The following is a 21,466-nucleotide window of genomic DNA, read 5'->3' as shown; positions in this document are numbered from 1 at the left end:
GAAGGAACAAGGAAGAGCTCTTACAGCTTCCTTTCAGCACCCAAAGCTTGGTATTGCAGCCATCGGCGCTGAGCCAGGGACATGTAAATTCTTTGGGAGTCAGAGGAGACTCCTTAATCCCCACGAGCAGGGATGGCTACTCAGTGAGGCAAGGACCCTGCCTCCCCACTTCATGGGAGGGCAGGCTGCTGCTGCACAACTCCAACCCAGTTATGTCCCAACAGAACCAGACTGTGTATTTGACTGTACAACGCTCAATTAATTACCTTATTACCTGCTCTCATTCCCCCCAGAACAGGGTGAAGCCTTCTCATGGAGCAGGCCTGACACTAATCAAAGGTGGATTTGTTTGATGGGCTTCATTTCCCCCTTCCCAGTTCAGATTTTTGCTCAGACCTGGGTGTAGACAGGCCCCTGGTTTCTCCAACTCCACCCCCTCCATCAGCAGTCACAATCCCAGAGATCAGACAAATTGCAGTCAGAGTTATAGCGATGACACACGCCTTATCACATGGCTCAGTTTCCACTGGCGACTCTCCTTCCCCTACCTCGTGAGGCTTTCCATCACTGAACTAGATGCTCCCAGGAGACGCTGGGCATTACAGTGATGTGACTTAACAGCAATCGAGTATTTGGTGTTACAAGAAGAGGTTAATCAAAACCCAATGCCGTGCGCGTCTTCCCCCACAAGCAGAACAGTGAACTTTAAGCCACTTTATCTCTGGATTCAGAGTAGCAACCGTGTTAGTCTGTATTCACAAAAAGAAAAGGAGAACTTGTGGCAACTTAGAGATTAACAAATTTATTTAAGCATAAGCTTTCGTGGGCTACATCCAATGAAGTGGGATGTAGCCCACAAAAGCTTATGCTCAACTAAATTTGTTAGTCTCTAAGGTGCCACAAGTACTCCTGTTCCTTTCATCTCTGGAGCTTCTTTCACTAGCCACCACTCACCACCTAGGGCAGCAGGAAGACCAGACAAGGGATTCTTAACTCGAGAAGTTTCAGAGTAGCAGCCGTGTTAGTCTGTATTCGCAAAAAGAAAAGGAGCACTTGTGGCACCTTAGAGACTAACAAATTTATTAGAGCATAAGCTTTCGTGAGCTACAGCTCACTTCATCGGATGCATTTGGTGGAAAATACCACTCGAGAATTCACTCTTGGTCAGAGGGCTGTTTTAAAACAATGCACTTGCGGTTACTCACATGCGGTGAGTCAACAGGACAGGCTGGCCTCTTCTCCTTCCTTCATATCCTAACTTCCTCCGGCTACAGCTCAGGCTACGGCTCAAAACTGACAAGGTGTCAGCAGTCTTCCTAATAGTCCTGGGTCAGCAGCTGGCCAGGGGTATGTTAGGGAACTGAACCCAAACTGCAGAGTTCAATTTGGATTCAAACACGGACATCTGAGCGGGGGTTTCAATCCAGTGTTCTGATTCAGGACCATGTAGCACACAGATACTCAGACCTCAGGGTGTCAGGAGCCAAATTAGTGATCAACATTACCCAAAAGAGCCACAGCAGTGTGAATTCATTACTTACTGTTTATATATATATATATATTGCATATTTTCTCACAGCAAAATGACTGATCAGGTATTATTTTATCAACTACAATTGGTTAATAGCATAGTAAAAGCATCCTGATTAGTTAATAATTCAATCACACAGGGTTTTAATATGTGCTGCAAAAAGGAGACACATTAAAGAGCCACTTGCGGCTCGCGAGTATCACTGATCTAGCAGAATGATGGGGTAAGCCCCCCAAAGAACTATTTTCTGGCATTTAGTCTCACTGCCCACAAGAGCCTTGTGTTCTCTGATCCATACAGCCTACTGATCCTGAAGGGCTGAGCATGCCCTAAGGTAGTTTACTCACTCTCCTTTACTAGGGCAGAACAAATTGTACAGAGCATGCTGTGTGACTCACTATCCCTGCCAGCTCTTAGGGCACCCCCATCCTGCCTCAGGAGTACCACCCCTATTTACTGCATTCTGACTATGTTACTGTTGTGTGTGCCCGACGGCAACTATCTGTGCAGAGTGGTTGACTTTAAAAGGGCCGTGCTAACTGCAGAGAGCCACTATAAAGACGGATGGCACCTCTCAACCATGTTGGGCAACTAGGGGATCAAAAGAGCCCCCCCAAAGCCTTCTGAAGCTTACCCCATTTTTCCAACATCCCTTGAAACCTATAGAAAAATCAGGATCACACTATGCAGCCATATCTAGGTTCCTTCTTTATTCAAAACGACAGTACCCTGTCTGCATCCAATTTGCAGTCTCCACCATTCAAGCGAACACCCCCCCCCCCAGTGCAGCCACCTCATTAGCCCTTCACACTATCAAAACAATTTTCAGAACACTTCAGTGGCAACTTAATTGTTCGAGTCTCTGGTTCACACCAACTCCATCGTGCTCTCTGATCATAGCAACTTTGAGTCCTGGGGTTTACGCTTCTTCCCTTTCCTCCTCCCAAGCTCCCCTGGAGTTTACTGTCTGACACCGACCACTTCCCTCCCATCCCTGCACCTGCAAGTCAGCAGAAAAAACACCCTGCCTAAATATTCCGGAAGGCTGATTTCCATGCCACTGCAGATCAGCTGCGAAACTCCAACGTGCAGACTGGCAACTCAAGGTCTCACAACTGTGCGATGAAATCTCAAGGTCTGATGTAATTAATCACTGTTTTTATTAACAAATCATCAGCAGCTGCCAGCTTGAGTTTAGAGACCGACCTTAATGAGGAGACTTTCAGGGCCTCATGTAAAGATTAGAATTAAACATGCAACAGATCGAGTTTGTCTGGAAGTAGGTTTAGGAAACATAAGATTTGCTATTAGGCCATTACTCCATTAAGTTTCTGGCCTCCGGCAGTGACCAACATCAGATGCTTTTAAAGGAAATAAAATTCACCTCATATCCACAAACTATTTCTAGCATTAAGGGGCTCATGGGTGGAGAACGGTCATGACCCCTCGGGCCCCACCATAGCACTTCAGAGGTTACTATGCAGTCATGGATAAAATCCAGTTTGCCACTAGCTTCCTGGAACTGTGACTGCCCACAGGCTGATTACATTCCATGCGAAGTAGCATTTCTTTTTATTTCATCTACATTTAATCTGCCATTCATTTTACCAAGAGACCATTTATTCACTCAAGGGCTTGGGTTCAGTTTGTATGCTGCTCAGAACAGGGAACTGTGGATGTATTTGTCTACGAAGTTTCATGCACTCAGGGCTTGGCTACTCTAACATTTCATAGCGCTCTAACTTGCTGGCTCAGGGGTGTGAAAAATCACCCCCCTGAGCGCAGCAACTGAGAGCGCTTTAAAGTGCTAGTGTAAACAGGCTCCGAGCGCTGGGATCCCCTCATAGAGGTGGATTCCCAGGAGCGCTGTGCGCGACCACACTCGCACTTCAGAGTGCTGTCGCGGGAGCGTTCCCGTGACAGTGCTTTGAAGTTTCCAGGGTAGCCATGCCCTTAGTAGCAGTGCATCAATAATAAAACACACAGTGTAAAGAGACTGATCAGATTGCACTATACTTTTAATGGAGATTTATTTATTTAAAGTTGCAAAATCTCCTCTTACTTGCATCCTTTATGATGCTGTGATCACCTTTGGCTAGGTGCTCAGATCCGGTGGTGATCCATATGACACAAATGCTTAGAAAGATTCAGATTTATAAACACATAAGGAACTTTAGAAGAACTTTGTACTGTTCAGTGTAGACCGTAATCAGCGTTACGGTAGGGTGGGGAGAGTTGCAACAGTCATTGCAAAGTTAGGTCACTTTGTTTGCTCATGAAGCTGCTGCCAGGGCCAATGCACACCTTTGAATCTTTGCTTTCAAGCAACCCAACAAGAAGCACGCTGCCTTGTATGCACTTTCAGATCAATGCAGCGCTCCAACACAGACAGCAGCATTTTCCTCATACCATAAAGTTTTACAGCACCCAAGTTTGGACAATACTCCTAGCAGCACCAGGTGAAAAATCATTAGCAGCCATGGCAAAAGCAGACATATCCAACACTTCTGCTGTTCAGGGATCCCAGGGCTGAAGTAGAAGGGGCGAAGTATATCAGCAGAGGTTGGGCATGGGGGGAAAGCAGGGACACTACCTGTCAGGTTGGATGGGCAGACCCCTGAAAGTCCGGCCCTCTAGCCTTGTCCTTAGCTTGCAAAGTGAGGGCAGCTACAATGCAAGAACAGGAAAGTGGAGAATCATAAAGGCTCTGAGATGATGACAACATGTTTTCCAACATGATGTTTAAAATCTTGTTAGTTTACACATGACTTAGTAGCTAATGGAGACAGGACAAGTTAGGGTTAATCACAACCAGCTAATGTATTTTAAACACGAATGTTTGTCCTCATTAAGGACAAAATTGCACTGATTAACAGGATAAACATTTCCTAACATGAGTCATTCTCTGGTGTAAATACAGTCAGACCCCTGTGACATACCCTCCTACCCCCAGAAAACAGAAACAATAGTATTTAGACTTCAAAAAAAAAAAAAAAAAAAAAGTAGCACCAAGAAAAAACAGACTTAATTCTGACAAGCTGCCCAGCAAAGGCAGTGTTTGGATCACTCTTATTTGCCTGCATAGTTCAGGGTCTCAATATATTTTTCAACACAAGCCTTTAAAAACAGAAGATTCAACTACTACATAAGCACCTGCCTTTCATGTTACATGTTATCGATGAGTGACTACCACATAGCTTTCTCGACACTGCAAGTCACAGTAAGCTCTAGGGATATTCTTGGCTTATTCCTTCTGGTAAGTGTTGTTAAACAGATAGAGGGGGGTCTGCAAGTCAGGAACTGAGTTCTGGTCCCAGTTCTAGCAATGATTTGGCATGACTTTAAGCCAATCACTTTATCTCTGTATGCATTAGTTTCCTTATCTGTAGGCAGGAGATGATACCACTTCCCAGCAAGGGGAGAGAGGCTTAACTAGTTAATATTTATAATAGCACCTTGAGGCCTTTGGATGGAAGCACAAGGTGGCATTAGTAAATATGCTAAAAGCTGTAGCAAATCTGTCTCTGAACGCTTCTAATAAACGTTTACTGTCTACAGAGCTTTCTCTTCTCCTCCCTGCTAGGTCGACTCTCCTGTTTATTATCACTATTGCCAAAAAAACAGATCAGATCGTTTTAAGCCACTTAAATGTAATGGCGCCCTTGGCGAATTAGTGCATAAAGCAGCTTTGGAAGGATTTGATTTAAATCAGAAAATCATTGGTAATCGTCAGTTTCTCCCTCCGCCCAAACATCAAATTCCATTGTCAATCAAGATTTACAGTGCGAATGCTAAACCATAACACTGCTACTCTTCTAGACAACTGGTGTCCCTTATTTGCTCTCAGTTTTATCTATTAATCAATGATTAATGCGAAATATGATCAAGGGTGACTTTACTCACTGGATCTATTTACCTTTAGCACAGGGGTGGGCAAACTATGGCCCGTGGGCCACACCCAGCTCTAAGCTCCAGCTAGGGAGCAGGGTCTGGGGATTGCACTGATCCCGCGCTCCCGCTGGGGAGCGGGGTCTGGGGCTTGCCCTGCTTCGCAGGGCTCCCAGGAAGCAGCTGGCATGACCCCCCTCTGTCTCCTATGCAGTACGCACAGGCGCAGCCAGGCGGCTCTGCACGCTGCCCTGTCTGCAGACGCCACCTCCGCAGCTCCCATTGGCTGCGGTTCCAGGCCAATTGGAGCTGCAGGGGTGGCACCTGTGGACAGGGCAGCGCACAGAGCTCCCTGGCTGTGCCTCACAGTCAGAGGGGGGACATGCTTCCAGGAGCTGCTTGTGGTAAGTGCTGCCTGGAGCCTGCACCCCTGAGCCTCCCCCACGCCCCAATTCTCTGCCACAGCCCTGATCCCCCTCCCGCCTTCCAAACCCCTCAATCCCAGCCCAGAGCCCCCTCTTGTACCTCAAACCCCTCATCCCCAGCCCGAGCCCTCACCCCCCCCCCAATACCCTAACAGCCTGCCCCATCCCTGATCCCCCTCCGAACCCATTAGTCCCAGCCTGGAGCACCCTCTTGCACCCCAACCCCCCCAGCCCTCATACCCCTCCCCCATGCCCCAGCCCTGATCCCCCTCCTGCCCTCCAAACCTCTCTGTCCCAGCCTGGAGCCCCCTCCTGTACCCCTTATCGCTGATCCCCAGCCCCACTCCAGAGCCCTCACCCCCCACTGCACCCCAACCCGGAGCCCCCTCCCGCACCTTGAACTTCTAATTTCTGGCCCCATCCCAGAGCCCGCACTCCTAGCCAGAGGTCTCACCTGCTCCCGCACCCCAACCCCAATTTTGTGAGCATTCATGGCCCGACATACAATTTCCATACCCCGATGTGGCCCTCAGGCCAAAAAGTTTGCCCACCCCTGCTCTAGCATGTTGCAACCCTTTCCCCAGGCCCTTTATCTGCTTTGTTTAGCCAGACTGTAAGCACTTTGGGGCAGGGACTTTACTTACTCTTAACTATATTAATATTATTTCTTCTTTGTAATCCTGTAGCATCTAGAGGCCTCAACCAATACAGAAGGATGATCTAAGGGATAAGAGACCGGATTTGGACGCTGGAGATCTGTGTTCAAATCCCTGTTTAGCTCTGGACTTTGTGTGTAATCTTGGGCAAATCAATGAACCTTTCCTGTGGGAATAATATTTCCCTCCCTCCCAGTGGTGTTGCAAAGATAAAATGCATTAATTGTGATGCACTTGGATACCATGGGATGAGGGCTATGTAAGTATCTAGATGGACTGGAGCCCTATTATGCTAGGCAAACAGAATAAGAAACAGCTCCTGTTTTAACAGCTTAACAATTTAAATTATACAACACTCAGCACAACGTGACTCCAATCCTGACCACGGCCTCAAACTCTACCACAATATCAATAATAAGAGTCATAAGTATTGAGGGTTTTTTTTTAAATTTCCTGCTAGTGCAAAAATGTAAAAGGGTCAAATCTGGCTCAGATTTTAAATTCCATAAATTTTAAAAAATTCCAAAAGCAACCTAACACATTCTCCTGAATGGCTGAAGCCAAACTTTGTAGAATGGAAAAAAATTAGAAATGGAAGTGACTCAAGACTGACTGGAAAGAGTGAATATTTTCATAATCAGTCTGCTTAAGTGTTTATTTGAGGAGCTGTGAGAAACAGTTCTAAAAACTAAAAGAAAAAAAGAAAAAATGTGAAAAGTACATTTTAAGTGTTGAGTTTTTTTAATCTAAAATTATTAGAACCTCGGGAATTTTTAACACTCCCAAGAATCAGTAGAATGATAAAGTTTTGAAATAAACACTTGCAAACACTCAGGTTAGCAATGGGAGAAAAATCCAGAATCTGAGCCCACAGATAAGCCATCACACTCTGATAGCTGGTACCAAGGGACGAGTGTTTCTCAAAGACTTTTCGGGACCATCAGGACAGAGAGAACATGAAGCTGGTGTATTGGCAGTGGCCAATGAGAGGAATCTCTCTTATATGGCTGGAGCTGTCCTGCGGATGAGTGGGAGAAGTGAGAACTTCTTCCCCCGTAGACCTCAAAGCAATTTACAAATGGAAGCTAGTAGCATCTTTCAGAGTAGCAGCCGTGTTAGTCTGTATTCGCAAAAAGAAAAGCAGTACTTGTGGCACCTTAGAGACTAGCAAATTTATTAGAGCATAAGCTTTCGTGAGCTACAAAATGCATCCGATGAAGTGAGCTGTAGCTCACGAAAGCTTATGCTCTAATAAATTTGTTAGTCTCTAAGGTGCCACAAGTACTGCTTTTCTTTTTGCTAGTAGCATTATTACTTTTACACACACACACACACAAACTGAAGGACAGAGAGAGGATGGGACTTGCTTAGTCACACAGCCACTCAGTAGCAGTCAGGAGTCCTGGCCCCCCAGTCGCGAACACTGGTTCATGTGTTGCTGCCAGAGGATTTGTGGGGATCAGTGTTCACTTATTTCTCCCCTCCAAACCAGCTGCCTTTTCACGGGGTTAACAGGCACATCGTGCACAATGAGGACCACACACCAATGACCCCCAAAGCCTCGCCACGGGGCCATACAAAGGCATCAGCTGGGCCCCTCGGACAACGGCGCTGAACAGAAAGTGCTGACCCCCAGGGATCCCCCTGAAGTGGGGAGGCTCCTTTAGGCTCAGACTGAGCCTCCCCCAGCTCCCCGGGCCTGGCACAGATCACAGCCTGCAACCCCGCCCCCCGGATCAGAGCCGGGGGCACAACCCAGGAGGGACAGACTCAGGCTCGGGGGAAAAGCTGAGCCCTGACCCCCCAGCAGAGCATGAGGAGGGGGACGGACAGACAGACACCAAAGGGGGGTGGGGGGATAAAGGCACAGACACGGGGGTACGAGGGCAGACAGAGACACCAAGCTGGGGCGGCGGGGGGGGAATAAGGGGCCCTGGGAGGGACACTGAGAGAGGAGCCCTGGGACAGACAGACGGACGCGGGGGTCGGACGCGCGGGGGGGGACGGGGGACGCGGGGATGAGACGGACGGACGCGGGGGGGAGGGCGCGGGGGGGGGAGTCGGACAGACGCGGGGGGGGGATGCGCGGGGGGGGGGCCGGACGGGCGCGGGGGGGGGGATCGGACGGGGGGGGGGGCCGGACGGGCGCGGGGGGGGGGGATCGGACGGGGGGGGGCCGGACGGGCGCGGGGGGGACGCGCGGGGGGGGGGGTCTCAGGGCGGGCGGACCCCGGGGACGAGACGGCCCCGCCGGTACCTGCTCATGGCCCCAACCGCCTCCCGCGGCTCTGTCCCGGCGCCGGTGACAGCTTCAGGCCGGAAGCGAATCCCGGCTCGGGCCAGGCCGCTTCCGGGCCCCGCGCTCGCCGTAGGGCGCTTTCACATGGCGTCGGCGTGACCCTTGACCCCGGAAGAGATCGGGACCCCCCCCCGCTTGTGGGGAGAAACCATCGCGGGGTGAGGGGGACTGAAGCCGGGCTGCTGGGCATTGTACAGCCAAAGCGGGGGAGCCCCTGTTTGTGGGGGCAGGACACCCCTTCATGGAGAGGGGGAGCCCCTGATTGTGGGGGCAGGACACCCCTTCATGGGGAGGGGGAGCCCCTGTTTGTGGGGGAGGACACGCCTTCATGGAGAGGGGGAGCCCCTGATTGTGGGGGCAGGACACCCCTTCATGGGGAGGGGGAGCCCCTGTTTGTGGGGGCAGGACACCCCTTCATGGGGAGGGGGAGCCCCTGATTGTGGGGGCAGGACACCCCTTCATGGAGAGGGGGAGCCCCTGATTGTGGGGGCAGGACACCCCTTCATGGGGAGGGGGAGCCCCTGTTTGTGGGGGCAGGACACCCCTTCATGGGGAGGGGGAGCCCCTGATTGTGGGGGCAGGACACCCCTTCATGGGGAGGGGGAGCCCCTGTTTGTGGGGGCAGGACACCCCTTCATGGGGAGGGGGAGCCCCTGATTGTGGGGGCAGGACACCCCTTCATGGGGAGGGGGAGCCCCTGTTTGTGGGGGGAGGACACCCCTTCATGGGGAGGGGGAGCCCCTGATTGTGGGGGCAGGACACCCCTTCATGGGGAGGGGGAGCCCCTGATTGTGGGGGCAGGACACCCCTTCATGGGGAGGGGGAGCCCCTGTTTGTGGGGGCAGGACACCCCTTCATGGGGAGGGGGAGCCCCTGATTGTGGGGGCAGGACACCCCTTCATGGAGAGGGGGAGCCCCTGATTGTGGGGGCAGGACACCCCTTCATGGGGAGGGGGAGCCCCTGATTGTGGGGGGAGGACACCCCTTCATGGGGAGGGGGAGCCCCTGATTGTGGGGGCAGGACACCCCTTCATGGGGAGGGGGAGCCCCTGTTTGTGGGGGGAGGACACCCCTTCATGGGGAGGGGGAGCCCCTGATTGTGGGGGGAGGACACCCCTTCATGGGGAGGGGGAGCCCCTGTTTGTGGGGGCAGGACACTGCCCCTTCGCTAGGAAGGGTCTCATGTAAGGTGCTCCCTGTGGGGATAGGCGCGGTGCAGGCAGACGGTGGCATAGGGCCGGATCTCTCCAGGCTGAGGAATCTGCGGAGGTGCCAGCATCCCGGTTGCTGCTTGACTCATGGAGATAGGAGCCCTCAGACACCTCCCATCCCCCCAATAGGATAACATGAGGGTGAGCTGGTGCCTGCTCTCCGTGCTGCGAATGGCCCCCCTTCTCCTGTCAGGGCTGTCAGCTGGATTTTCAATGTTCTCAGCTGACTGGGACGAGCAGTGATCTGAGCACGGGACCAGGAGCTTGTCTTGAGGTCCAAGAAGCAGGACGGGCAAGGGCTGGGAGAATGGACAACTGTCTGTCTAGAAATGGTCCAAAGCTTTCATCAGCCTCCATTCTCCCTTTGGAGCCTCAGCAGTTCGCCTCAAACTCATCAGGCCCATCTTACTTACGCTGGGGCAAATCATGAGTAGCTACTGAAGTTAGTGGAGTTGCTTTGCTGCAAAGCAAGCATCACTGAGAGGAGAATCGGGCCCTTCAGGCTGTGGGGTGAGCACAGGCGCTTGGAAAGAGATGGATTGCATATCACCTGACTTTCAGCTCATTTGCTGGTAGGTATTGTTAGTGAGGCAGCAAACCCTGGACAGCCTGTGGGGGAAACCCACAGAGGTCAGTGGAGTCTGTGTGGTTTTCTGGCTAGAGGAACAAGACTGGGAATCAGGAAATCTGTATTCAGCATGACCTTGGAGAAATCACTTCACCTCTCTGCCCCAAATCCATGTTCCCTAAGTGGCAGTACAATATGGTAGCCAGCCCCCTCTGAGCCAGAATTTCCTACCTGGGTAGTCCACTGCATTCCTCATTGTATCAGCTCAGAACAAGCCCATACAAGTCTGCCACCTTCCCCCAGGAAGGGATCAGGAAAAGAAACAGGCCTGTGTTGACTGGAGAATGCAGATTGACTTTGTTAATAACATGAAACTGGCCCTTGTCCATAGTGGGACGGGTGCCAGGACCTTGCATCTTGGCAGCTTTATTTATTTCCTTGTGAAAAGTCAATTGGTGGAATGAGGGTATTGCTGGCTTCACTCAAGACGCTGCTCTTGAGCAACAATGCCCTTGCTGTGAGCCGTTCCGATGACAGCCAAAGCAAAAACCAGTTCCTGTACAAAAACAAAGGTACCCCTTGATGACGCTGCATTGGGCAGCCAAACCCGTGTGTGTACTTAAAACACACACTGGGAGGAGCACAATAAGGTGTAGTGAGGTGGGATTAGCTGAGCTAATAACCTTCAGAGGCAAGAAAACAGACTAGGGCCCAGATCCTCAAAACTATTCAGGCACCTAACTGTTCTTGTTTCAGAGTAGCAGCCGTGTTAGTCTGTATTCGCAAAAAGAAAAGGAGTACTTGTGGCACCTTAGAGACTAACAAATTTATTAGAGCATAAGCTTTCGTGAGCTACAGCTCACTTCATCGGATGCATCAAGGTGCCACAAGTACTCCTTTTCTTTTTGCTAACTGTTCTTGATTTCAGTGGCATCTTTTGAGTACAGCATATGGGTCATGGGACTTAATGGCCAACTATTACTATTAGCACTGCAGAATTCAGGGGGCTGGTGGTGGATTACAGAGACCCTCAGACCTAGATCACTGCTTCTACTCCAGCCCAACTTGGGTGGGAAGTTGTTACTGTCTGATCCTAGCAGGTGTGGCTCCATATCACAAAAATCCACCACCACTTCACCTCCTTATTGAAAGCTTCAGCAGAGAAGCCAAAGACTGACTGGATCCTGACTGCCCTCTGACTCTGAGAGGGGAGCCTGGCAGGTCAGTATGATGAAGCTTGCACAGGTGCTGCCCATCCTGTACCTAGCCCTATTTCCCCTGCCTTTCCCATCCTTGCACAGAGAGCCTAACAGCCACTGTTCCGAGTCTCAGACAAGAACCTACTCTTTCACTATCTGGTGCTGCAGTGACTCCAGCCCACACTCCCTCTGTCACCATCTCTGTGGCTCTCCAAGGCCCTAGCACCCTATGGAGCACAAGGGATTGCGAGTTGCGGTCAACTCTTCTGCTTACCAGCAGGGAGGCATTAACCTCCATCAGTCCCACACACTTACTGTACCCTGCTGGGAGGTCTTGGGCCCTTGGTGACAGAAGGAGGACTAGCCAGGCCTATTGTATCTGAGCATCTCCTCCTTTACCCTCTCCCAATAAAACACACTGCAAAGATTTATTTACAAAGCTTTATTACCGCAATGAGGTGCATGGAAGGGGCATTGCTCAATACAGGATCAAAGGGTACAGAGAGAGAGAGAGAGAGAAGGGGGGAGAGAGAGAGAGAGAGACCTAAACTAGACTAAGAAGCTGCCTCTTGCTCGCAGTCCCCATTAGGGATGATATAACCATGGAAAACAGCATTTTGGATTTGGCAAACAGGAACTTCTTGCATGTTCCATGTTAACATTCCCACCCAAGGGGCTGGTTCAAATCCAGCTCAAGCCACTAGCCATTGTAAGCTGTGTGGTGGCTCCTGTGAAACAAGTTAGTGGATTCTTGGCTCAGGTCCCAGGAGATAAGTGGCCACATGACAAAAATCACCCTCACTTGCACAAACTGGCCTCTTTTGTTAGGCAGCATCAGCAGAGAAGCCAAGGATTGAGTGGGAGGCCTTTGCCCTCACTAGAGATAGGGGCTCTAGGGGAGCTAGGTACCTCCAAAACTTTGAGGATCCGAGCCAGGGTCTTTGCTACAGATTGAGCTTGAGGCATGTTGGTGGGGGAAGTTTGACCCTGTCTGCCCTAGGATATAAACTAGAGGACTTCAGTCTCCAGGGCTGGTGAACCAACGCTATGATTTGGCTCCACCTCTGTTCAACCCTCCAGTGCCATTTCACATTTTAATTTTAAAGTAATCCCACCTGACCTATCTCCCCTGTGTTCGGTGCCCCTACACCCAGACTCCGCTCTGCTGAAAGTCATGGAGATGCACTAGTGGGTGGAATCATCTTCAAGCTTTCTCCTCTGCTCAGCACTCCCCTAATACCACTGGGCTTCCCCCTGCCACATGGAGCTGGAGTTTGCTCCTGTGTTCCTCTCTTGCTCTGTGGTCTTTCAGAGAAGCAAAGGGCTGGTTTGCTTTAATGAAATATACAAACCAGTGGAGATAAAGATCAGATCGTCTCCCTGCTGGAAGGAAGGAATTCTTGCCCAGCTTTGCACGTGCATGCACCCACAAACCCTTCCACACAAGCCAGGATTTCACACCCTAGGGCAGCTCTTGCTAGAACAACTCCTAGACTTGTGAGTCTCAGGTCTGTTCCTGGTGGGCAGGGTCTCCACCTCCCCTGCATCACCATCACTGACAGTAATTGCCCCCCACCACACTTTTAGCAGGTTCAAGCAAAAAGGGCAAGGACTGAATGGACCAAAAAAGACTGAACTGTCCAAAGGAAGAGCCTTTCTTTAGGGTTGAAGACACGGGGGAAGCTTGCTTTGCTGCCACCTGTACTGCACTGGGATGTGCGATTGTCTCCTAAGGGAAGGGGTGGAAGCCCCATTGTTTGGCACAGTTAGACGGATAGGACAGAGTACTAGTAAATGGAGAATTGGGGAAATCTTCCAGTAGCCTCCGGGCCTGGGATGGATTAGATGCCCCACAGCAAGAGGACTTGCCCATCTCTATCATCTAGATGGACATTCAGAGACTTTCAAACATCTGTCCAGCTGCCACCTTTTGCCAGCACTAAATTCACTTAACAGAAACAAGCCAACCATTGGCAGGTGATGGGAAAATCAGAAAGATGAGAAAGGAAAGGGGGAAATAAAGTAAATGAGGCTGTTAACAAAAGAGAATCCATAATGTGGAGTGGGAAGATGAGTGCATTCCACCTCTGGGACGGCTTCCTCCATCTTCCTTCCGCCACCCAGGCTAACTGGTGCCTCCCAGCGGGGAGGTGGTGGAGCAGTTCTCTACATTAACAGAGCGCGGAGGTCTCTCTGCAAAGCCAACATGTCTCCGCTCCTTGATATGTTCTGGGGAGGGGAAAAGGAAAAAAAAAATGCAGAAGCTGTAGATTGTGAGCTCTCCAGGGCAGGGATCAGCGGTTATTTGTTTGCACGTTGCCAAGGGCACGGATCCTGCATTGACAGGAGTGCTTCGTTTATGGCTTTGAGGTGCAGGTCCTTAGCGTCTGGGACTGCTGGGGCCCCGGGTCTCTGATACTCCCTTGTCACCACCAAGGGAGATGGACAAAGCAGCACCTCACCAGTCCTGGAAGGTCAGGCCCCGCAGGAAGTCCTGTCGGAACGGCCAAGGTGTACAGCCGCCTGATTGGCTTGCACCCACTGCCTCAGCCAGGAAGTGACCCGAGGGGGTGTCTGAGTAACCGTGCATGCTCCCCATTGCGGCTGCATCAGATTCCGCTCTTGCCTATCTCCCGCAATCTGCCTCCAACCCTTCCCACTTCACTCCTGCCCTTGCCTCGTCTCTGGCTACGGCCCATACGCTGCATTCCTGACCACTGGCTAGCAGACCCGGCCCTGACCCTGGCTCGTCGGCTGCCTACTAACTCTGACTTGACTCCCCAACCACTGATCTCAGTCCTTCCCATTGGGCCAGACAGCCTGTGCCCCAGTTCCTAACACGTAGAGACTACTGGGGTGACAATAATCCTGACTGCAGCTCTCCAAACTGCCCCAGGCTGAGATCCCTTTCTCTAATGGAAGGACCTTGCTTCCCCCAACACTCACTGTCATTTGCAAAACAGTTACCATTTACAATCCAAATGCATGATTAGAGGGGGGAAAATCCATTCCATGGATCCCATCAAGTGAACCTCTGGGGCAGGGATCCCAGCTTGTAGCTGTTAAAAAGCCACACGGCTCTTTTTGGTGAGTGTCTGGGTGTTAACCATAATGTCATGGCCAAACTCTAGCTCAGGGGAAACCTTTCCGCTGAGCCAAGCTTCTCCATGCGGTTTCAACGGGATGCAGGTTCCCCCTTCACTTTGTGTTCCCAGCTGTTAGTTGCCGTGTGCTGTTAAAACAGTAGCCACATTCCACCCCAGAGGTGGCTGCATTTCAGCCCTGGGGATGTGGCTCTTGTATTTTCCTTTGCTTACCCCACATTGTGGGTTACATGAAGCTTCTTTTATGAATGTTTGTGAAGCTCTCTGAGAGCTGCCCAAGGAGCGGGTCTCCCTGAAGTGTCAATGTGCCCTGCATTAACTGCTCTATTTATGGACTCTGCATCCAGCACTGATTAATTCTGTGGTTGTTCCTGCTACACAACATACACCCCACCCCTGTTCTTGCTCCTCAGGCTCATGATGTTACCGCTCGGGGAAAGACTGTCCTGCCCTGGATCCGGATCCTGGGTCTTGGTCCCGTCTCCTTCAGTGGCTTCAGGTTTCTCCCATTCAGCAAGTGCGTTCAGCTCATTCCCAAGTTCCGCTATCCCACCAGCGAAGGACACTTTCTGGCCACCTTCCAGGAGTAAACACCAGCATGTTAATCAAATTCTAGGAGTTTCCATCCCCCAGCACTGAGGGTTCCAGACTTCATGCAACAATCAGACAAGTGCTTTAAAATGTCACCATGAATCAGTGAAATCCTGATTATTGATCCAGATCCAAGCCCTTCTTCCCCCAAAATTAACATTGGGATCCTCTGGAAAGAACCTTCCCCTTGTCTCCTCTACCAAAGGCTCCAAAGTTCCTCCCAGTCAGCCCACCAATCTACACACTCAGTCAGGGAAGGCTAATCATAGAATCATAGACTATCAGGGTTGGAAGGGACCTCAGGAGATCATCTAGTCCAACCCCCTGCTCAAAGCAGGGCCAATCCCCAATTTTTGCCCCAGATCCCTAAATGGCCCCCTCAAGGATTGAACTCACAACCCTGGGTTTAGCAGGCCAATGCTCAAACCACTGAGCTATCCCTCCCACCAAATGAAGTATTAGCCTTTCCTTTATCATCAATGAATCATAGATTATGAAGGTTAGAAAGGACCTCAGGAGGTCATCTAGTCCAACCTCTTGCTCAAAGCAGGACCAATCCCCAATTTTTGCCCCAGATCCCTAAATGGTCCCCCTCAAGGACTGAACTCACAACCATGGGCTTAGTAGGCTAATGCTCAAACCACTGAGCTATTAATGAAAGACCTTGGAGAACCTGATTAATTTGCAGCCACAAAAAGCTGCTGATTTGGGGTATCTCGATTTCCGAGACACCTGGGGGCCAGCTTACTGAGGAAGAAGAGGTCAGATGGACAAATCGACAGGAGCTGCAGGTGATCAATAACCTCTGAAAGTCAGGCCCTGCCTGCCTTAGGCCTTGTATACACTACAAATGCCATCCTGGCAAACCCCCCCCCCCCCAGTGTAGAAGCAGCTTGTGCCAGCAGATGGCGTTTCTCTGTGGGCATAGCAAGACCACCTCCCTGAACAACATTAGCTATTCTGACAAGACTTTGTAGTAGACACCTGGCCTTCGGGTTGGGGGCTTGAAAATGGTGCTAATTTTAGCCTTGATGCTGCAAAATCCAAACAAGAAAAATGCAAAGGGAGACCGAAACCAGGGCTGATAAAGTCTGGGCCCCAGGTTAGTGCCAGGCCAGGTAGGTGCCTCCTCTGAAAACATAATGGAGATGCTGACTGACCCTTAACCTTGGAGATATTGCTGGGTCTCCCACCCACCACAACAAATCCCCACTGATCCTCCGTTGTCGATCGCACCGGCGGATTACCTTTCCTTTTGTGTGATTTGACAACAGCTGGAGAGATACGGGGTTCAAATGCCTTGGCCTCATTTCCCGGGGCTTTTCGGGAGGTGGCAGCAACAAATGAGAAAAAGAACAAGACGCGTTGCACAGAATTCTCCGTCGGAAATATTAACAAAGGGGATAAATAAGCCGGCAAGGGGGCCACATGCATGTCACAACTCCATGTGCTCTGAGCGATGGCCCTGCAGGGGTATGGAAGGGCTCCCCTCTCATAGCTAAGCTGAATGGTGGGACATGCTTACCGGGTCCAGGCACAACTCAAGGACGGCTCAACCACTTAAGTGGCTAGATCCTGAGCAGCACAGTGTTAGGGGTGATCAAATGCCTAGTGAGAGCCCCGACTCAGGGTGCGGGGGTTGGGGGAGAGCACAGATAGATATCTGAGTGATTCTTTGATTTACATGGGTATCAATCTGAAGCGACTCCTTTATAGTCAACGGAGCTGCACTGGATTAGCCCCAGCATTAGCACCTGGAGAATCAGGTCCCCTAGGCTGAGAGGAACCCAGTGCTAGGACAATCATGTCTGAGAGCTATAGGACACTGGTGCCCTCTGAGTGATCCCCCACCCAGGGAAAGTGGGTTGTGGCATTGCCGTTGGTGTCACACAGCGTGAGACCACCCCCTAGGTTGGTTATGCCCTCACTGTTCAGCTTTCCCTAAAACTAGAGGTGTTGCAGCACTTTGAATGGAGAGAGATCAGACTTTTATTGTTTTCCTGTCAATGAAAACACCACCCTCACCCTTTATAGGGTTAACACGCTTCCCTGCAGTGAGAAGAACTCAAATCCAAGGGGAACTAGCTAGTTTGTGAGAGCCAGAAAGCTGAGAGGGGCTAACCTCCAAAACAATGGGTACACTAGCCCCTTCACACACACAGCTTTGGGGGCTGAGGGGGAAAGGGAAGGGAACATGGGACCCAGAAGGGAACTGCCTTCAGTTTGAGAATCACAAAGCAAACTCCTGCTGAAGGAGGTTTTGCAAACCCAGGGTGTCGTCACTGCACAGTTAACTCTGGTGTTATCCCCAAGCCCTCTCCTGTCCACACAAAATCCTGTCGCCCAGGTGGGTCTATCTTCACTGCAGTTAACCCAGGCTCTTACCCAAGTTTTAGCTCAAACCTCTCCCCACCAACCCCCTCTGACCTGGGTTTGGAGATGCTTTAAGCCCAGACTAGCTGACCAGGATGGGGCTGAGTTAGCCCCTGGGCTCTAGTTTAACCCAGGGGTTAACTCCGGCCAAACCACTTGAGTGCCGATTGTCCTCCAGTGTTTTCCCACAATTCCCCCCAGGTGCCCAGAAGGACAGACACATTCTTTCCACGGCTGTCTGGCAAAGAATCCTACAGCAGCCCAGCTTACTGCACACAGAGACCCAAGGGATCTTCCTCCCCGAGAAGTCCTAGCAACACACACAGGAGTGCAGCACCACCAGTGAGGACCCATTAACTGTGCTAGTCTACTGCTCACACCAGGGCTAGATTAACAACTCTGCAGTGCAGTCAGACCCAATAGCACAGCTGGGTTTTTGTCCCTTGCTGCTGCCAAGTGAAACTGAAGTAGTAGCGGAAAGTGAAACTGATCAGCTTAGTTTCCGTGTGTGTGTGTGTAAGTGTGTGTGTGTAACTGTGACACCTGGAGTCCGGGCGGGCCGCTCCCTATCCATGTGACTGGGCTGTTAGCCCTCATTAGCCTGAGCCAGCACACTCCAGAAATGGCAACAAAAGTCAAAATGGCACCAGCCACAAAAACTAAACTGAAGGTTGGAGGTTTCGTTTTTGATGCTTTCCATTTTAATCCTCGAAGGGGTTTGTAGTGACCCAGAGAAGGAAACATCGGGCCAGATGCTGATCTCAGTTAAACCAGCATAAATCTGGAGTAATTACATTGACTTCAGTGGAGTTACTCCAGATTTACATGGATGGAAATGAGATCAGAATCTGATTTTGTTACCATACGCAGGGGCCAGAGGCTGTTGTGAATTACCCTAGTGTAAATCCAGAGCAACTCCATTAGTGTCTCTCTGGTTTTACCCCAGAGGAACTGACAGCAGATTCTGGTCCCCAATTTTTTCTTGGCAACCTCCCTTTCAAAACAGAACAACGCCAACCAAACCAATGACCTGTTGTGGCAGGGGAGAGAGAGGACTCTGGGGCAGTGAATGCAAAGGAGTTTCCTTTATTATGGTGGCTGGATGGAGACAGACACCACGATTCTCTCTGACTCCAAGACTTGCTCGACAGCCTGCGTTCTGCAGTGTCAAACTTTCTATGCTCCACCTGCCCCCCCACCACCAGCCTTGCCACCCCCCTCCAGAACCTCTGGATGTTGTATTTGCAAGAAGCCTGGACACCAGTGCAGGTGTGAAACCCCAGGCCCATCTCCCCGAGGTGAGAGACGCCGCTCGCTGCGATGACATGTGCCTCCTTCCCGATAAAATTTCTCTCTGCTGCAATCACCAGCTTCCCAGCGCCTCTGGAGCTTAGCAGCAGGGTGGGGAGTGTGCGTGCACACTCGGGAAGGGGTGAGAGCCTGTGAAAAGCAGCGTCAGCTGTTTCCCCAGTTTTGGCTGGAACTGTTTTCTTTCTTTCCATGGTACTTTTTACAATCCCTCTTCCCTGTCCTTTCACAAGAGGGAGCCATTCCCTTACCAGAGTGCTGCTTTGGCAGAGATGGCTTGGGACGGGCTGCTGCTACCTCAGGTGCCAGAGGCAGCTCCTTCATCGCCTGGGCTCCTGGAATGAATACAGTAGCAAGATAAGCCATCTGGGGAGCAACCAGCGAAGGTCAGGGCAGCTGGCGTGCCGTCTGCAGAGCACAAATCCTGTCCCTTCCCAGCCCTGCCAGCCCTGGCAATTTCAGCCCAGTTCAGCCACTGTCTGCTACCCCAACGCCCGATTGCTCTTGCTACCCTGTGATGGCGCTTTGGTGGGGCGAGGTTGGCAAGTCTTGGTCCTGTTGCAAATAAGAAAGGTGTCCCCGCCGGGGAAAAATCTCCTGCCGCAGCTGGCTCTGCTAATCCCCCTTTGTCTTCAGCTGCAGCAGAGCAGCCAAGGACTGAATGGGGCCTGGAAATTGGCTGCCTCTCTCAGCCCTAGACCGATGCCACCAGGTCAGGATACAGCCCCATTGGGCCAGATTCCTCATTCCCTCATGGCGGTCTAGTAGCTAGGCCTGGGGGGTTGGGACTCAGGAGACCTGTGCTCTGGTCCGAGTTCTGGCAGGGGCCTCAGGGCAATTCTGTGTCTCAGTTTCCCCTCCCATCCTTTACCTCTTCTATTTAGACAGTAAGTAATGGGGGGGGCAGAGGCTGCTTCTCGCTATACGTACGTATAATTCCCTGCATCGTGGGCCCCTGATCACTCTGAGGCCTCTAGGTACCTCTGTAATAGATCAAAATCACAGAATGCAGGGAGGACCCTCTGCAGCTGCTACCCTCCCTTCCTTCAGATGCCTCCGCTACCATGCGGCCTATCAGAAACCAGCCAATTGGCGACGGCTGGAGGGGCAAATTGGGACAGCTGGTGCTCTGGCTGTTGCTAATTGCAAAGGTATCAATGTCTATAAGATTGTATCTGTCTGATTATATCCTTCTCTCCACTCTTCTCCTCCCCCAGCCCGACTTCATACCTGACTTGTCTTCTTAGACTGTAAGTTTGCTGGGAGTTGGGACAGGTGCCAAGTCTTTCCAAGTGTTTGTGCAGGGCCTTGCCGCCTGGGGCCCCGATCCTGACCGGGGCTTTTAACTGCTACTGGGACACAAATCTGAAATGGACACTCAGATGCTCAGGGGAGGGGCACATGACAGATTCCTAAATAGATTTCACTACCCTTGTGTTGCCAGCGCTCTGTGCGTATGGGGAACCCAGGACTGGAAGGGAAGGGGGCTGCAGGGCAGGACTGAGGGGACACTTGCAGAGCTGTGGAGGGGGGAGCCCAAGGCTGGGATAGCAGAGGGGGATGTGCGTCAGAACTGAGCAGCATCAATGGATCCATGGCCTGGGGTGGGAGCCCAGGACTATAAAAGAAACAAAGAACATGACTCTAACCCCAACCAGCCTTTCCCAGCTCTCGCTGCCCAGAGCGGAAGGGAGCTGAGATGCCAAAGTACCAAGATAAATGTCCCCACCATGACCTGGGTCCATTCTGGATGAGGAAGCTCAATGATTCCCACCCCCCACCAAATTTAACTTGGGGGGGGGGGGGAATCTCGCCATCCCCGGATGGTGCAGGGAAAGCAGGTGGGTGGGTTGTGGTGGGTGTGTGTCTCTGATTGAATGCCAAGGCACCAGGCTCACTGCTCCTTCATGCCAAGCAACAGTGATGGTTTCCTAGGTGACTGACGGCTCATTGTACCAGGGAGGGAGCGTACGCGTGGTGGCAGTGGGGAACATTTACAGGTTTCTCCCTAGCAGCAAAGGTGCTAAATGAAGGGATATTTTAGTATGCGCAGCGGGTCCCCAGCGAGTGGGATCCGAGGAAGGTGCGGGGGACAGGGGGGGAATAGCGAGGCCTTTAAATAGAATCCTGCTATGCTGGCAGGCCTCCCACCTGCTTCCAAATTCCTTGACCTCCAGACTTGGATCCAGGGAAAAATCCCCTTCCCCTGGGTCGCTTCCTTCCAGGGCTCAGAGAGGTTAGAACCCCCAGCCCACCCCCTGCTTCCCACAAATGGCCAAGAAAGCCCCATCTGCCCTCTGCGCTCCTGAGTTC

At 51.4% G+C, this 21,466-nt stretch overlaps 2 protein-coding genes across 8 annotated transcripts in view; both read right to left on the bottom strand.

The window, feature by feature from the left end:
• STARD3 (StAR related lipid transfer domain containing 3) overlaps nucleotides 1-8,919 on the bottom strand; it is a 37,795-nt gene extending 28,876 nt beyond the window's left edge. For 3 of the 6 annotated variants that reach the window (XM_043503549.1, XM_043503551.1, XM_038385678.2), the window contains exon 1: nucleotides 8,758-8,915. The gene's annotated coding sequence lies outside the window, so the exon portion shown is untranslated. Of the gene's footprint in view, nucleotides 1-4,124; nucleotides 4,199-8,757 lie in introns of all 6 variants that reach the window. The other 3 variants (XM_043503550.1, XM_043503552.1, XM_038385674.2) reach the window with 2 other exon arrangements.
• Nucleotides 8,920-12,208: 3,289 nt separating this feature from the next.
• The window catches only part of PPP1R1B (protein phosphatase 1 regulatory inhibitor subunit 1B), a 36,679-nt gene continuing 27,421 nt past the window's right edge, over nucleotides 12,209-21,466 (bottom strand). For both annotated transcript variants that reach the window (XM_038385964.2, XM_038385965.2), the window contains 4 exons: nucleotides 19,405-19,488; nucleotides 16,720-16,791; nucleotides 15,309-15,458; nucleotides 12,209-14,006 (listed from right to left, as the gene is read on the bottom strand). In XM_038385964.2, coding sequence (XP_038241892.1) covers nucleotides 13,903-14,006; nucleotides 15,309-15,458; nucleotides 16,720-16,791; nucleotides 19,405-19,488 — 410 coding nt within the window. In that variant the 3' untranslated portion in view covers nucleotides 12,209-13,902. The remainder of the gene's footprint in view (nucleotides 14,007-15,308; nucleotides 15,459-16,719; nucleotides 16,792-19,404; nucleotides 19,489-21,466) is intronic.

The sequence above is a fragment of the Dermochelys coriacea genome, chromosome 27, assembly GCF_009764565.3.
Source record: "Dermochelys coriacea isolate rDerCor1 chromosome 27, rDerCor1.pri.v4, whole genome shotgun sequence".
NCBI classification, from domain to species: Eukaryota; Metazoa; Chordata; order Testudines; family Dermochelyidae; genus Dermochelys; species Dermochelys coriacea.
The sequence above is the reverse complement of the archived record's forward strand: the minus strand, read 5'-3'. Positions and strand labels throughout refer to the sequence as shown.